Source organism: Mustelus asterias, chromosome 16 (genome assembly GCF_964213995.1).
Source record: "Mustelus asterias chromosome 16, sMusAst1.hap1.1, whole genome shotgun sequence".
Classification (NCBI taxonomy): Eukaryota; Metazoa; Chordata; class Chondrichthyes; order Carcharhiniformes; family Triakidae; genus Mustelus; species Mustelus asterias.
In genome coordinates this window covers 52,015,009-52,033,114 of record NC_135816.1, presented here as the reverse complement: position 1 = coordinate 52,033,114, position 18,106 = coordinate 52,015,009, and the positions used below count along the sequence as shown (strand labels likewise).

The following is an 18,106-nucleotide window of genomic DNA, read 5'->3' as shown; positions in this document are numbered from 1 at the left end:
CCCTGAATGTAAATTGTTTCACTTTCCTGATCTTTGTTCAAAACCCATTAAATCTTGTGGCTTTCCTCATTGAGGAAATATCTTGAATCCCAAACCTTCTCTGCTTTAAACAAAGTATTATTGGTTGCTAATCAGACCTCCTCAACAACTTGGGATCTGGTCAAGGGTCACAACAGATTGGAGTTGTGTATAGGCTCCTTGGTAGCAGCTGTGAAGTGGTAAATTATATAAATGTACAGATTAGAAAAGCATGTAGTCACAGCTGATTGGTTATAATGGGAGCTTTCAATTTTCATGTGGCTTGGGATAAGCAAAGCAACACATGTCAGAAAGCTAATGAGTTTCTTGAGTGTGTGTAGGATAATTTTCTCCAAACATTAAGTCCTAGAGCCAACAACGGTCCGTGCATGTGGATTTAATGAGTAGTTAGTCAGATCTAGTTAATAGCCTAACAGTGCACAAATGATTATATAAATATTGCTCATAATGTGATTAAGTTCAACATAGGCACAAATTTTAGATCTGGAGTCAGATAGGCAGAGTTGGAAAATTTCCCAACTTCCCAAACTGACTCGGGTGAAACTACCCTGACAGCTGGATTTTATTCCGGGGTCGGGGAAGGGGCAGGGGGGTGGATGCCAACTGGATCCTAGAAACAATGTGGAAGCAACCACATGGCGCAGACAGACTGGTTAAAAGGCCACCTTGGTACTCTGGGACTTTGTCCTAGTTGTAATAAAAGCAGTAAAACAACATTAGCCCTCACACTCCCTCACTTCCCACACATTCACCACGCCTGATCCATGGCAAATCATGCCACCTTATGCCTTCTCCTCACCCCACCTACCTCATGCCCCTACCTGCCACCCATTGTCTTTATAGCCCTGGTACCAACTTAGTGTCAACTCCTGATCCCCACCCACCAGCCTTTTGCTCTTATATCCTCCATGCCAACTCACCCAGTATTCACCATGGGCAGACCTCCGGGATCATGCTGAGATTAAATAAAATAAAGTTCTAAGTTACAGACTTCACTATGTTTTTTTTTTAAAAAGTCTACTGGTTTTATCTCATTGCTAAAAGCCCATTCAATCCATTCAAATCCCCTCAAAAATGTTTTCCTTTATAAAAACTAATATTTGTATTCGTAACCCCACATCAAAGACAGCTAATCTCTTTTTATGATATTCAAAGTGCCCACACGCGCGTGCGCACACATTGTGGAACTAGTCATTGCCCTCAGACTTGCATCAACAGACAACAATTGAAATTATAAGCACGGGACGGCACAGTGGCAAGCACTGCTACCTCATAGCTCCAGGGATCTGGGTTCAATTCCCAGCTTGGGTCGCTGTCTGTGTGGAGTCTGCACATTCTTCCTGTGTCTACATGGGTTTCCTCTGGGTGCTCCGGTTTCCTCCCACAGTCCAAAGATGTGCGGGTTAGGTTGATTGGCCATGCTAAATTGCCCCTTAGTCTCCCCTGATGCCCAGGTTCGAGGGATTCGTGGGGTAAATATGCCAGATTACGGGGATAGGGCCTGGGTGGGATTGTTGTCGGTGTAGACATGATGGGCCAAATGGCCTCCTTCTGTATTGTAGGGATTCTATGACTTGATTTGTTTTTCAAAACGTAAAGAGCAGGGATTTAAATAATATTGACAGTTCCACAAACCTTGTCCAGTTTTTGCGCACATTCATGTCTGCTCTTAACAATCCTAAAGGAGTACCTGCCAAATAAACATTAGGAAGTTGTCAAAAAAGAGTGTGATACAGAACCAGTTTATACCTCGAAGAGGCAAGCCCTCTATTTCCATTAATGTCAAAAGAGGTAAGAAACAACATAAAAGAAAAAGCAGATGAAGATGTAAAGAAATAGCGCAGATCCTGGTAAATGGGAAAGATACAAAGGGTGACAAAAATCATAGAAATCATAGAATCCCTACAGTGCAGAAGGAGGCCATTCGGCCCATCGAGTCTACACCGACCACAATCCCACCCAGGCCCTACCCCCACATATTTACCTGCTAATCCCTCTAACCTACGCATCTCAGGACTCTAAGGGACAATTTTTAACCTAGCCAATCAACCTAACCCGCACATCTTTGGACAGTGGGAGGAAACCGGAGCACCCGGAGGAAACCCACGCAGACACGAGGAGAATGTGCAAACTCCACACAGACAGTGACCCGAGCCGGGAATTGAACCTGGGACCCTGGAGCTGTGAAGCAGCAGTGCTAACCACTGTGCTACCGTGCCACCCCTAAAAAGCTAAGAGCTACAAAAAAAAGTATGGAAAAAAATTGCAAAGGATAACAAAATCAACACCAAAAAAATTAAAATATATTAGGAAAAAGAGTGGTCAGGAGCTTTGTGAGCTCTTTGAATTGGATGACTGTGATATTGTCAATGAAAGGATGGAAATGGCAAGCATGCTTATTAATTAATTTGGGGTCATTATATACACTGGGGCCAGCATACCAGTCATCCCAAGGCAATTAATAATGATTCAGGGATGAGGACTCAACAAAATTAATGTAAATGAAACAAAATTAATGGCATTGAAGACTTGACAAATCCGCAGGATCAGATTGTTTCCTTCCCAGAGTTTTAAAGGAAGTGAGGATGTTGTAAATGCCTGAACTAGAAGCTTTCAAAGTTATTTCTATTTGAGCATAGTTCCCTTAGAGTGGACAATTGTGCCATTTAAGAAAGATGAGAGAAGGAAGCCAGGGATTTATACATCAGTTAGGCTAACATATGTTGTCAGGAAATTACGAGAGTCATAAGCATAGGGTGATTGAATATCTTCAATTTCAGCAGATCCGGGTTAGCCAGTAGTATGTCAAGCTTGACAAATCTGATTTTTTTTAAAAAAACATTGCCCTCTCGATGTCTAAAGAATGGTATTTATATGGCTACCCAGAAGGCATTTGATGAAGTCCCTCATAATAGACCTTAGCTAAAGTTGAAAGCCGGGTAATTCATTATTGACTTGGGTAAGGAATCTGCCGGAGTGGCTGGAGACAGAAAATCGGGATAATGGGTAGGTAATCTAAGCAGGTGTTCTGATTGACAGAATTTGACTATTAGCGTTCCACAAGGATCTGTTTTTTTAACACAACTTAGGTTTATTTTGCATGAGAAAGTACATTTGTAGAGAGCTCAGGTTGGAGCAGGAGACAGTTACAGCTTAGTGGGCTTGTGCGACCAGAAGGAATACTTCTCCTGGTCCAGTTTTGTTTCCGGGAAAGCTTCATTCAGATCCTCAATGATCATCTGGACAAATGGAAACATGATTTTGAATTTGGCCAGCTCCTTTTCCTATTTGGAATTCTGTTCCTTAGATACTACTTTTCAAACTCATCCACCACATCAGCCTTCGTAATCACTTTCCAATAATAGCTCCAGTCAGTTGCCAGAAGTTTCACAAGAAGTGATGTCAACCTGCTAGAAACAATGTCGCTTTAGGGTTTCAAACATAGCTTTCTGGTTGGGTGGGACCTTCTCACCAACCAACCAGTAAACAGCTTTCATGGCAACCCATCAACCTGGGTCTCAATTATTCATTGTATTTATTGATGACTTTTGTGATTTGGATAGAAAACCGCACATCCAAATGCACCATGGCACAAAGCTAGATGGTATTATAAATAGTATAGATGGAAGCATATAATTACAAAGAGTTACTGATAAATTAAGTACATGGTCAAAACTCTGGATTTTAATGTAGGTGAATATGAGATCAACTGCTTTTGACTTCAAGGGATGAGGCCAGGACACTTTATAAATGGTGGAAAGTCCAAAGAGGCATACTACACAAGTAATTCCAATGTTATGAACAGCTTCAGAAAATAATCAAAAGGGCAAATAGAATTCTGGCTTTATATGGCGAGGTCTAGGTACAAGGGGATAGAAGGCCTGCATCAGCCAAACCAAGTCCTGGTTAAGCACCTCTGGAGTATTGTGAGCATTTCTGGGCACCACACCTTTGGAAAAATATATTGGCATTGGGCAGAACGTGGCATAGATTTACGAGAATGATACTTGAACTCCAAGTATCATTACAAGTAGAGATTACACAAACAAGGGTTGTATTGCCTTATTAACTTGGAAAGTTAAGGGGTAATTTGATCAAAGTTTTTAAGATATTAAGGGAAACAGATACAGTAGACAGAGCAAAACAATTTTCACTGGTTGAGAAGCCTAGAACTGGGGGGCATAATCTTAAAAAAAAAAAGCCAGATCTTTTAGCAGTGAAATTAGAAAACACTTATAGGGTGTCAGAAGTTTGTAACTCTGTTCTGCAAACAGTAATTGATGCTAGATTGGTTAGAAATGTATGGATTTTTGTTTACCAAAGATTTTAAGAATATGAAGGAATAGTGTGTATATAGATTTAGGTCACAGATCAGCCATGATCTCATTAAATGCTGGAACAGGTTCAAGGGGTTAAATGGCCTGCTCCTGTTTCTGTGGTATGCGAGGATAACCATGGAGTCAGAGGCTTCTGACTGTCTCTTGCAACATTTGCAACTGGCAGAAGGAGAAATTTTCACCCACATTTAGTATGAGCTAGTTAACTACACTAGCTGGTCACAAACTAGCAGATGTTTTTAAAGTTTGACATAACTGCTTTTTCCTTTTGTCGATTGCTAATATTTTTTGATTTGGTTTGATTTATTATTGTCACATGTATTGGTTGGTATATAGAGAAAAGTATTGTTTCTTGCACACTATGCAGACAAAGCATACTATTCATAGAGAAGGAAAGGATAGAGTGCGGAATGTAGTGTTACAGTCAAGTTCTCAGGTCCATGAAGTATATGTCCTAGTTCCAACAGATGTGCATTGGCCTGTGCTTTGTTTCTTCTCCAAACTAACTAGTTCATCGTGCCTTCAATTAAAGGAGAACATTTATTGCAATTAAGAGCAAGATATCTGCCACTGGTAGTTAATTTACAGTGAGTGAACGAGTAAATTAAGTGGTTGAATTTTATTTAGAAGTACATCAAATATATAATGCCTGTAAATATGTTTTGTAACGCACCTTTATTGAAAAATGTCACTGAGCTTTTGTATACAAATCTTGATTACACATTTCAAGCAGCACATTTCAAACTACAGTAATTACTAATCTGCAGTTATGGTACAAATGCATGAAATTTGAATGCTGTACAGGTTACTCAAAATATTTTGAGCAGTACTATAAATTAGATTGTGCAGAGCTGGCTGCATTGAAGAACTCTGTCAAACACCAAGGGAAATAGATACATGCAAACTAGAAGCAGGAGAAGGCCATTTGACTCTTTGACTCTGTTCCGCCATTCACTTTGATCATAGCTGATCATCAAATTAAATATCCTGATCCTTTTAGCCCCAAGAACTATATCTAGTTTCTTCTTGAAATCGGACGTTTTGGCCTCAACGACATTCTGTGGTAATGAATTCCACACATTCACCACCCTCAGTTCTAAAAGGTTCACCCCTTATCTTCAAACTATGACCCTTCGTTCTGGACCCTGCCACCATTGGGGACGTTCTTTCTTCAGCGACTGAGGCGTAAGGACTCCAAGGTCTCGCTGAGTATCCACCTTTCTCAATTTACACCCATTCAAGTAATAATCTCTTCCTATTATTGCTACCAAAGTGGATAGCCTCACATTTATCCACATTATACTGCATCTGCCATGCATATGTCTACACACTCGACCTGTCAAAATCATGCTGAAGCATCTCTGCATCCTCCTCACAGCTCACCCTCCCACCCAACTTTGTATCATCTGCAAATTTGGAGGTAATACATTCAGTTCCCTCTTCCAAATCATTAATATATAATGTGAACAGTTGGGCTCCTAGCACAGATTCCTGCGGAACCCCAGTAGTCACTGATTGTCAATCAGAAAATGATCTATTTATGCCAACCCTTTGCTTCCTATCTACCAACTACTTTCTATCCATCAAGATTTTACCTACAATCCCATGTGCTTTAACTTTTTACATAGTAATCTATTATGAGACACCTTGTTGAAAGCCTTCTGAAAGTCTAAATAAACCAGATTCACTGGTTCTCCTCAGTCAACTCTACTAGTTACATCTTCAAAAAACTCCAATAGATTGGTCAAGCATGATTTCCCTTTTGTAAATCCATGCTGACTTTGTCTGATTGTACCACTGCCTTCCAAATGCTGAGTTATGAAATTCTTGACAATGGACTCTAGCAACTTCCCCAATATCAACATTAGGCTCACAGGTCTATAGTTCCCTGTTTTCTCTCTACCTCCTTTTTTGAATAGCGGGCTTACATTAGCTATCCTCCAATCTGTAGGAACTATTCCAGAGTCCAAAGAATTTTGGAAAATAACCACCAATAGATCTACTATTTCCAGGGCAATTCCTTAAATACTCTGGGATGAAGATTATCAGGATCTGGAGATTTATCCACCTTTAATCCCATCAATTTCCCCAAAACCATTTCTCTACTAATGCTGATTTCCTTCAGCTCCTCACTAAAACATGTTTCTCTCAGCACTTCTGGTACATTATTTCATAGTAAGAAGTCTCTCAACACCAGGTTAAAGTCCAACAAGTTTATTTGGAATCACGAGCTTTCGGAGTACTTTTCCTCCTTCAGGTGAGTAATTAATCAATCTTTCCACTCTCCTAAGGAAGGAGCAGCACTCCCAAAACTCGTGATTCCAAATAAACCTGTTGAACTTTAACCTGGTGTTGTGAGACTTCTTACTGTTCCCACCCCAGTCCAATGCCAGCGTCTCCACATCATACATTATTCATGTCTTCCTTTGTGAAGACTGAAGCAAAGTACAAATTTACATCCTCAGCTATTGCTTTATTCCCCATTCTGAATTCTCCCGTTTCTGACTGTAAAGTGCCTACATTTATTTTTGTCAATCTTTTTCTCTTTACACATCTATAGCAATTTTTACAGTCGATGTTTATGTTCCCAGTAGCTTACTTTCATACTCTATTTTTCCCTTCTTAATCGATCCCTTGGTCCTCCTTTGCTGAATTTTAAACTGCTTCTAATCCTCAGGCCTATTGCTTTTTCTTGTCAATTTGTATGCTGCTTCCTTGAATCTATCTCTAATTTCCCTTGTAAGCCTGTGGAGTCTGAGCCTGCGGTGTGATCACCTCTCTCTGCGTGCTATCCACGATGCTCTTCACCTCGTGGATGCTCCACAGTGTCTCTAGCTGCCGCTCCAGGTCCAAAATGCGGGCTTCCAGGAGCTGCAGCTGGAGACACTTTCTGCACACGTGCTAGCCTGGGCACTGGAAACGTTCCCAGCCTCCCACATGGAACACGAAGAGCAGACAATGGCTTGGAACCCTCCTGTCATGTCTTGCCCCTTTAAATTAAACTTTTAAAAGATGCTTTGTTTCAGATTATATCCAACTCGCTCGGGTCCTTCTTTCCTGCTCCTCGTTACTACCGAATATAACCTTTACAAACTACAAACCACAGAAATTACCCCTGAGACTACAAGTGATAAAATTATTAAATACTTACCCAACCTTTCTACTTACCAATCAGCTCTTCCCCTTGTGTCCTCTACTACTGCAGCAGGGCAAGACCACGCCTAGCTTTTACCTTGCTTGTCCTCCTCAGTGCCCTTTTTTTCAATCAATGTTTTATCATGAGAAAGGTCTTGAGTGTTTCTTCAGGAATCAATCCTGTGAAATTATTAATGAATACGATGAATAAGCACTGTCCAAAGCCTGGGAATTCGGCCAGTAGATTGCATTGTTTTCCATGTTTTCTTTTTATGCTGCTTGATTGTCTTGCCGTAGGAGGAGCTGGCAATAGTTTGCTGAATGAATTTTTGATGGTCTTTTTGACCCGCTTTCCTATTATGTGATTTTGTTGGCTTACCGTGGCTGATCAGAGCAGCAACAGATCATTGAAAGTTGAGAAGAATAGGCTGTGGGTTAATATTATGGTTAAGTGATGTTAATTCAAATTCTTTCACATCCCTAATTTTATATTTCCTTAAATGTTTTGCTGAGTGAAATTACAATTTTTATTTTCCTCTTTCTATCCATTTTCCCTCCCTCTCTCCCTCCTGCAATTGTTTATAATTTTGCCTTTTTCAGAAATGTTAAGACTTTTCTTTGCAATGTGAAACTTTTCTTTCTATTTACATGAGCAAACATTCTAGTTTTTTTTTTGGATTCCAGACTAATTTTATGTTCATTATGAATTGAAGAAAATTAAATCTATCCAAGGTATTTGGATGAGGGATCAATGTGTATTTTTTAAAAATGATTAATGGTTCTCTTTAGGAGAGCTTGAAATAATTCAGCCTTATTTTGATGTTTTTTTTTTTAAGATGTCACTTTGTAAACCCTACTGACTACTCTGAGCTACCTTATCATTTGATATGTTTGATATTAACAGTGCACTCCTGCTTAAATCACACTTCAAATTTCAGCTTCATAAAGGTGAGTCTTTCTGAAGATGGGTAGATGATATGCATTATGTCTGTATTGAGAATGTGCTTTTGAGCCACTTATATTTTAACCCTCATTATTTTCTAAATTGAGTTTTCTTCCTTTATTATTTACATTTACTTCCTCCTTTTGATGTGCCTGTTAGAATGATATTTTTCCTTATTTATTTAATACAGATGCCCACTTGAAATCAAATTTCCAATCTGTCACAAGAAATGTTCAGAATGTGTAATTGAGGTTTTTTTCAGAAAACTTATTTTCTTTTTGCTCCCACATACAGGAGTCCTTACAGAATGTTATGATGAGCTGGGAAATAGATATCAACTTCCAGTCTACTGTCTTGCACCTCCAATCAACATGATTGAAGAAAAAAGTGACTTAGAGACACTAGACATCCCAGAACAACCACCTAATTCTGGACAAGAATGTCAGCTCCGGCTGCGTCTCTCCACAGGCAAAGACCTGAAGCTTATTGTCCGCAGCACAGACACAGTTTATCATATGAAACGGCGTTTGCACACAACAGAGGGAGTAGAGCCCTCCAGCCAGAGATGGTTCTTTTCTGGCCGACCACTGACAGACAAAATGAAATTGGAAGAACTGAAAATCCCCAAGGACTATGTGGTGCAGGTCATCATCAGCCAACCTCTGCAGACCCCTACCCCTGTGGAAAACTGACTGGCCTTTTTTGAATCCCTTTATTAGGCTTTTACTCCTTTCTACACAAGAACATTCATTTAATGTCACCTGTGTGGTCCCATCTGTGATGAGGACTTCCAGAATGTGTTCCTATAGATCCATTTAAGTGTAGAGCACAGCAGTTTCTACCAAGAAAGCAACTCAGGAGAGGCTCCAGTTCAATCAGATCCTTCAAGGATTTGTTTTTTTTTTACTGGAAGACTTTGTTTCTTGCATATCTGGCCTAAATAGATTTCTTTCAATAAAGGGGCAGTGTTAAGTTCTACGAAAAAAAAACTCAGTAGTTTAAGTGTGGCTACCATTTTATGCATTATTTAGTTGCAGTGCTGCAGTTATCTGTTTTAAATCATACATGGCTATTTTTAAATGGTACATACTTATTGTCAATGTGTAAGATCATACACTATGTGGTAATAGAAGGGTTTCCTTCAGGGATAATTTTCAGTGAGACTGAATCAGTTGAACTTAATCAGGTTTTTAATCACAGCAAAATTTTTTACTGTGTTTCCAACATGCATAAACTTGGGGATTCAAATTTCTGGCTTGATGGCATATTAATTTAATGAAAAATTAGGAATATACAGTAATGCACAAGCTTCCACTTGATTTTTCTTGAATAAGAAAGCCGTCTTACCTTTGTGCTGACTATCCAATCTTGGGTGGAGATCACTTTGAGATGTTAGTTAGCCCAGGCACCTCCAGACAAAGAGGAGTAAAGCCACAATTGTCACTTTTGATTGTGGTTTACTGACTCCTGTTAGAAAGTGCATGTATGGATGTTGGTGAGGCATGATGGGACATGACAGTGATATTTGATATGGTCAAATAGTTTGTCTATCTCATGAAGAATTGGGTATGGTATAAGGTAGTTGTAAAACTGCAGTTTATATATTGATACATTCAGAAAAAACAGGGAAGAAAATTGTTTTTTTTAAATCATCAATTGGCTACATATGGAGTAATTAGTTTCTATTTAATCAACTCATCAGCAGCCATGATACTTTTAATTGGTACTTTGTTTTTAAAGCTAGTTATTATTAGGAGCATTATCCTAAGCATTGCAAAGGCTTCAATGTATAACTATATATATAATATATAAAGACTATATCAGATGGAGCCCTAACTAATGTATGCATTAATTTGGTTCTATATTACCAGGGCCATCTTTACAATGACAATATTGTAAGAATGAATTGAAAGCCATGCTGCTTTTTACTCTTTTGTATCCCATTATAGAAAGCAAAGCTATTCAATAACTTCCAATATGTAAAATGGAAGTTGCATTAAAACAATTTTTGTTTTTCTTTGATTTAATGCTTTCCCGGTAGAGTGTGGTTAAGAGCATTGGATGACTAATATTGGCACATTTAAAATTACAGCGCTGATGCTCCAAGATCTATCTGCCATCGTTGGGATAAGTATTAATATTAAATTTAATTAATTGGCATTGCACAAACTTGAAATTTTAAGAGGTAAATATGCTATGAGTGGACATCATAATGGTTCAGTGCTGTTGCTTCATGATTGCACTGGGATATGTGGAAATGGTCCAGCAGGTGAAATAAACAAAATGACGAAGGGTCAGTTTTTCCAGAATTGTGCTCCTGTTATCAAACATCATCCACTGGGTAAGGAAAACATACGTTAGGTCAGCTCATTTCTGAAACCACAGATTTGTCCCTAAGTTGAGACAGCTAAGGGACTGTCTGTCTGTTTACAGCCCTCTTTAGGGCACTGCATTTGCTCAAATGTGTGCAAGAGAGCCTGGTGAGAAATGGGTGTTCCATGCCTTAAATTCCATATTTTTGGTCATGAATTTGGTGTGACGTGAATTGTTCAAAAGAGCTTTAGGTAGTGCGATGTAATTGAAACACAAAATAATCAGAACAATATAAATTCCATATAGAGCTTGCAGATTAATTTTCTATATGTACATCTTAAATTATACTGGCCTGTATTTTGCTGGGTTTTTTTTTTAAGCGGATAGCTGTTATTACTGGGTAAAACTGACAGTAACTTGTGGCATCCGCAGCTGTGTCATTAAATGTAAAAATTTGGAGCTGCTGTTACTGATATCTTGCTCCTCTACAGGATGCACTATTCAAATCCTTTGCCGATGAAGTTTGCACAGAGATCACTAATGGTGTGAGCTGAGGCTAATTATCTCCTCCTCACAGTAAAGACAGATGAAAAGTTAGAGGTTGTACAATTGTGTGTAACTGAGTTTTAACTGCATAAGTGATCATTATTGCTGCAATATCTTGTGGCCCTGAAAGGTTAATGTTACAAGTAGGGAGGAGTCTCTTTCAGAAAACAAAAAAGGTGCAGACTTTTTTAATTTTAGCTGCTCTCTTTTTCTCTTTATCACTCCCTTGATCCCCACCTGTATGTCTGAATATTTTTCTTCCTGTACAATGATTTAATTGTAACTTATATTTCCTGTATTTCACTCCCTGCTTCGCAGCCTGTCTTTCTGTGAGGATTCATTAATCTGGTTAAAGGACCTTATTGCTGTTTGACCTAATAGACAGCACAGATCCCCTCTCGGGTCTCATTTTGGATCCAAAACACACACAAACTGAACTCCACTGACAAATCAGCAAAATGTCTCTGGACAAATATACGCCAAGTGCATGGTGAAAGCCATTCCTTCACTGCTCACGGCAACATCTGAGCCCTCAACTGTTTTTGTCTCCTTTCAGCATTAAGCTTGGTTGATTGTCTTAAATAATTTTCCAGATCACTATGTTAGTTTGTAACATTCTGATCAGGTTGCTTAATATGAGTAAGTAACCTGCTTGTGGGTTTCACTTGCAGTCCGGTTAACCTCAACAAACCTCAGTTTTCATTGTCTATTTGGAGAAATAATTTTTTAGCATCAAATATTAATTTCCAAAAATCTGAAAATGAAGTTTTATTGAAAACCATGAGAGTTAAATATATTTTGAATTCCAAGGACGCCGTTCATTTTCAACAGTTAGCATGGTTGAATTGAAAACCAATCTGTACATGCATTCATCCGACCTGTGTCTGCATACTAAAAACAGAAACATTGGGCGGGATTATCCGGCCGCACTCGCCCCAAGGTTGGAAAACCCCGCCTGAGGTCAATGGACCTTTCTGCGGTCCGTGTCCCGCCCGCTATGACTCCCATGCTAGGCAGATAGGACGGGAAAATTCTACCTGCTGTTTTTCATCAGATTTTTTTTTTCTCTCAAACTGAAATGACTCATAGGCATTAAGAATAACAATCATGAAATCGAGAAAAAGCAATGCTTTATTCCTGTTATAATGTAAAATTCAAATTGTTCATTTTATAATTTGATCTATTTCATGTCTATTTCCTCCATTTGAAAAATCATGCAGCCACTGAATTGCTTACGTGGGAGCCTTAAGTACAATATTGTGTCAGTAAGTGAATTCTGTAACTCCAGTGAAGCATAAAAATGGTCATTTGGAACCAAATTCAAACCATGAACTTGTACATGTGAATATAGGCCTGTATTGTGCCTGAGGCATTAAATACTGTTTTAATATCAAAAGCTTTATATTTATTATCTTTTGTAAGAAAATTACAGAGATACGACTTTGTGCATTACTGTCCAGTCTTGGAGTGCTATTAATCTTTTAGCCCTCATGTTAAACTTGGAACTTTTTAAAAAATTACTTGGTAATAGATCTATAATTTATATCACATTGGAAAGGAATGCTATCAGACAAAAGGTTGATCAACGTGAGTTGGCCTTCACTTAATGCATTATCATTTAGCTATTAGAAGTATTTAACATTCAAGATAAACCATTATCAATATGGAGAGTGCATTGAACAAATTGTATAGTACTGGAGGATTGTCTGGCATGCTATTAGTGACAGGTCAGATATTGTTTTCAAAACTAATTATCTGAAAGATTCAGTCTCCCAAAAACTATTCCTAAAAACGTTTGAGACACCTTTTAAGGTTTTATTTGCAGTATTTATTCCGTTAATGTTTCTGCTATTTAGGATCATGTATTTGTTGAACCGGAGAGAACACAATTTTAACCCCTTAATAATAAAGCACAACATTTTATTGTTGTACATCATGATGTTTTTAAATATTGAAATGTTTTAAGTATGTCATAATAGTACTGGGGCTTTTGAATTGGTTTTTACTGTAAATGCAAATTTGCAAAAGAAAAGTCTTAATAAAATGAGTTTTCAATCATGCTTTTAAACTGCCATACTGCAGGCTAGCACTGTTCCCTCTTTAAAGGACAGTAGTTTTTTTTATGTTTTGTAACTGTACATTTAAATTTTCACAGATGAAGTTGGGACAGTGTCCACTGATGCTTTATACACTTTCCAATACAGTTTGTGCTCTTAATGTGCAGTGCACTGTTGTAAGATCTATACATTGTAATAAATGATAATTTGTCATAAAAGACCAATGAATGTTTGGTAATGAATGCTTTATAATGAATGAGTAAATAAACCAAATTGTTGTAATAATTGCACCCCATCAATAAGTTTTCAGAATTGCAGTTAAACTCCTGTCCTGTTTAATTATTTGATTATCCTAAGGAATGCTGTTATTATTAAAAACAATCTCCTTTTTGGGGAAAGTTCAAGAAACAGGGTAACCCATGATAATAAACTATAACTTACCCCTCCACTAGTTTGTGTGTGTGTGTTTTTAAACCACTCGAGTTTTCTTCACTTTCTAAACATTAATTTATGTTGTCTGCTCACTGTACTTAAATCATAGAAGTCATAGAAACCCTACAGTGCAGAAGGAGGCCATTCGGCCCATCGAGTCTGCACCAACCACAATCCCACCCAGGCCCTACCCCCACATATTTACCCGCTAATCCCTCTAACCTACGCATCTTAGGATTCTAAGGGGCAATTTTTAACCTGGCCAATCAACCTAACCCGCACATTTTTGGACTGTGGGAGGAAACCGGAGCACCTGGAGGAAACCCACGCAGACACGAGGAGAATGTGCAAACTCCACACAGACAGTGACCCGAGCCGGGAATCGAACCCGGGACCCTGGAGCTGTGAAGCAGCAGTGCTAACCACTGCGCTACCGTGCCGCCCCAAATGCAGAGTAACAACTTCTACAATCTATTCTTATCTCTTGTCGAGACATTTTACTGAAAATCTCAATCATTATCCAGTACGAATAAATCTAACCTATGTTGCTTCTGATTGTGTGGCCGATTGAAATGATAAGCTATGGAATTGTTCTTGTGATATAAACTGTTCTTTTGGAATACATTGGTGTTCCCCTCAGGGATCAGTGCTGGGACCTTTGCTGTTTGTAATATATATAAATGATCTGGAGGAAAATATAACTGGTTTGATTAGTAAATTTGCAGACGACACAAAGGTTGGTGGATTTGCAGATAGCGATGAGGACCATCAGAGGATACAACAGGATATAGATCAGTTGGAGACTTGGGCGGAGAGATGGCAGATGGAGTTTAATCTGGACAAATGTGAGGTAATGCATTTTGGAAGGTCTAATACAGATAGGAAATATACAGTAAATGGCAGAACCCTTAAGAGTATTGATAGGCAAAGGGATCTGGGTGTTCACAGGTCATCAAAGTGGCAACGCAGGTGGAGAAAGTAGTCAAGAAGGCATATGGCATGCTTGCCTTCAGCCGGGGCATTCAGTTTAAAAATTGGCAGGTCATGTTGCAGCTTTATAGAACCTTAGTTAGGCCGCACTTGGAATATAGTGTTCAATTCTGGTCGCCACAGTACCAGAAGGATGTGGAGAGGATACAGAAAAGATTTACCAGGATGTTGCCTAGTATGGAGGGCATTAGCTATGAAGAGAGGTTGGAGAAACGTGGTTTGTTCTCAGTGGAACGACGGAGGTTGAGGGGTGACCTGATAGAAGTCTACAAGAGTATAAGAGGCATGGACCGAGTGGATAGTCGGAAGCTTTTTCCCAGGGTGGAAGAGTCAATTACTAGGGGACACAGGTTTAAGGTGCAAGGGGCAAAGTTTAAAGAAGATGTATGAGGCAGATTTTTTAGAGAGGGTGGTGGGTGCCTGGAACTCGCTGCCGAGTTTTAAGGGGTGATTTGACAAGTACATGAATGAGATGGGAATAGAGGGATATGGTCCCCAGAAGGATAGGGGGTTTTAGTTAAGTCGGACAGTATTGTCGGTGCAGGCTTGGAGGGCCGATGGGCCTGTTCCTGTGCTGTAATTTTCTTTGTTCTTTATATATTCACACTGTGGTTACACAAAGATTAAAACAGAACTTCCCTTAACTTCAACTGAGCCTTTATGAAGTTCTGTAAATAAAGCATTCTTGTAATTTTGATTAGTTTTAGCAGTAATTTGAAATATTATTATGAGCAACATTCTTGTTTAATGATGCCTGTAGAGTGCGTTAAACATCTTTGAAGTAGGAACATAGGAATTAGGAGCAGAAGCAGTGCCTGTTCCGCCATTCAGTCAGATCATGGCTGATCTCGCTGGTCTCAAATCCACCTCCCCATCTGTTCCCCGTATCCCTTTATCCTTTTTTTAAATTAGAAATATATCTATCTCCTTCGAGAAACCATTTAATGATTCAGACTCCACTGCGCTATGGGACAGTGAGTTCCACAAATTCACCACTCTTTGCAAGAAGTAGCTCCTCCTCCTCATCTCAGTTTTAAATCTACTGCTTCTCAACCTATACCTATGCTCTTGTTCTAGATTGCCCCTTAAGATATAGACCAAATATTTTTTTCTTATCAATTGCTTTTAAAATTTTATATACCTCAATCAGATCCCCCCTCATTCATCTAAACTCCCACAAGTACAAGCCCAAACTGTTTAATCTCTCCTCATACATCAACCCCTTCATCCCTGGAATCAATCTGGTGAACCTCCTCTGAACTGCCTCCAGTGCCACCACATCCTTCCTCAAATAAGGAGACTAAAACTGGACACAATACTCCAGATGTGGTTTCACCAACACAATTGCAACAATACTCCTCTACTTTCATAGTCCCAAGTGAAATAATCTGTGCCATTCTGAAATTATGTGCGGGTAACGGTTGGAGGAGAATTATTGTACAGCTTTTTAAGAGGCATCTTGTCAATGGCAAGTTAACAAATTTGATAATGGCCTCCTATAATGCCTATTATAAACAAGGCACTTGTTCCTTTTGGATAATGAGAGAATTTTCATTGCTAACACCAGTTCCCTTGTCAGATTCACAAAAATGTGGTCCAAGATGCTGCCACCTACATAAAAACAGTTTTAGCCATTTAAACACATGTAGCCAATGCTTAAGTGATGCTCTCCCATAATTCAAATTTGTACAAGTTTTGGTGTAAAAATACCTGAACAGTACACTAATGGAGAAATAAATTACTTTGTTAATTTTAACCGCTGAGATGGCCAAATACTCAATTTATTTGAAAAATAATCTGTGAAACTAACATGAATATATTTTATACAATTGCCTTGATTAGCTTTTGATGGCCACTTACTGCAGGCTAATTGATTATTGGCCCAATGCTAAGTAGTATGCAAAGTATTCATGCAGATTTATTTTAAAATTCCAGCTAACCACTCCTGATGTCAGTGCAGTTGAAGGACAATGGGGTAAATAAGTTACTTACCTGACAATATTTGTGCAAACTTCGTGCTGGTCATGGCCTCAGCTCTCTTTCAATATCTGGCTTCATTCCATCAACACTGAAAGATGATACCAGTGCAGGTGTCAGCAATAAATTGTACAAAGCTTGCTAAAGTTGTATAAGATCAGAGTCGTTGCAGCACAGAATGCCTATCGGCCCTTTGAGTTCATGCTGGCTCGCTGTTGAGCAATCGATTCGATTTCCTGTCTCGATCCAAATTGCCAACAAGTTTATTTCCCTCAAATGCCCATACAACTTCCTTCTGAAACCATTGATCATCTCCTTTTCCACCAGGAGGTTCCAAGTTATTGTCACTTGCTGTGTTGAAATAAATTGTTCTTCCTCACCTTCCTGCTGTAACTCTTGCCCAAAACCTTAAATGTATGTCCCCCTAGTCCTTGTACCATCAGCTAATGGAAACAGCTTTCTTTGTCTACCTTATCTAAACATGTAATAATCTTGTAAACCACCCCTCAACCTCCTGTGCTCCAAGGAGAACAACCACAGCTTTTCCAACCTAACCTGTCATTAAAATCCCTGACCCCTCGAACTCCTGCAACCTGAAAGACCCATACACCCTTCCTAAAATGTGACCAAAACTGGATGCTAGTTGTAACCTAATTAGTGCTTTTTATAAAGGTACAGCATAAGTTCCCTGCCTTTATACTCAATACCTCTGTTTATGAAGCCTAGAATCCCAAATGCTTTGCTAACTACACTTGCAATATGTACTACCAAGTTCAAAGATCTATATTTGTGACTCCACCCAGGTCCCCTGTCCTTGTAGATTCTTTAGAACTGTGTCATTAAGTCAATGTAGTCTCTCCCTCCCCTGTCTTCCAAAATGCATTGTCTCACGCTTCTCTGCATTAAATTCCTTCTGTCACTTATCTACCCATTCTGTTAACCTATCTTTTAATTAGCCGCAAGTAGGCTTACATTAACACTGCAATGAAGTTACTCTGAAAATCCCCTCATCGCCACACTCCTGCGCCTGTTTGGGTACACTGAGGGAGAATTTAGCATGATCAATGCACCTAACCAGCACGTCTTTCAGGTTGTGGGAGGAAACTGGACCATCTGGAGGAAACCCTGCAGATACGGGGAGAATGTGCAAAGTCTGCACAGACAGTGACCCAAGCTGGGAATCGAATCTAGGTCCCTGGCGCTGTGAAGCAGCAGTGCGAACCACTGCCCTACTATGCCACTTGTATGCCCTGTTGCAGAAAATTTGTACCATCCTCACTTTGCCATTCCTCCATGTTTGGTATCAGACAAATTTTGATTTTTCTTTTAAAACTGCT

The 18,106-nt window shown here is 39.1% G+C and overlaps 1 protein-coding gene across 2 annotated transcripts in view; it reads left to right on the top strand.

Moving 5' to 3' along the window:
* LOC144505172 (ubiquitin domain-containing protein 2) overlaps nucleotides 1–13,811 on the top strand; it is a 70,503-nt gene extending 56,692 nt beyond the window's left edge. For both annotated transcript variants that reach the window (XM_078231119.1, XM_078231120.1), the window contains exon 3: nucleotides 8,749–13,811. In XM_078231119.1, coding sequence (XP_078087245.1) covers nucleotides 8,749–9,146 — 398 coding nt within the window. In that variant the 3' untranslated portion in view covers nucleotides 9,147–13,811. The remainder of the gene's footprint in view (nucleotides 1–8,748) is intronic.
* Nucleotides 13,812–18,106: the final 4,295 nt, after the last annotated feature.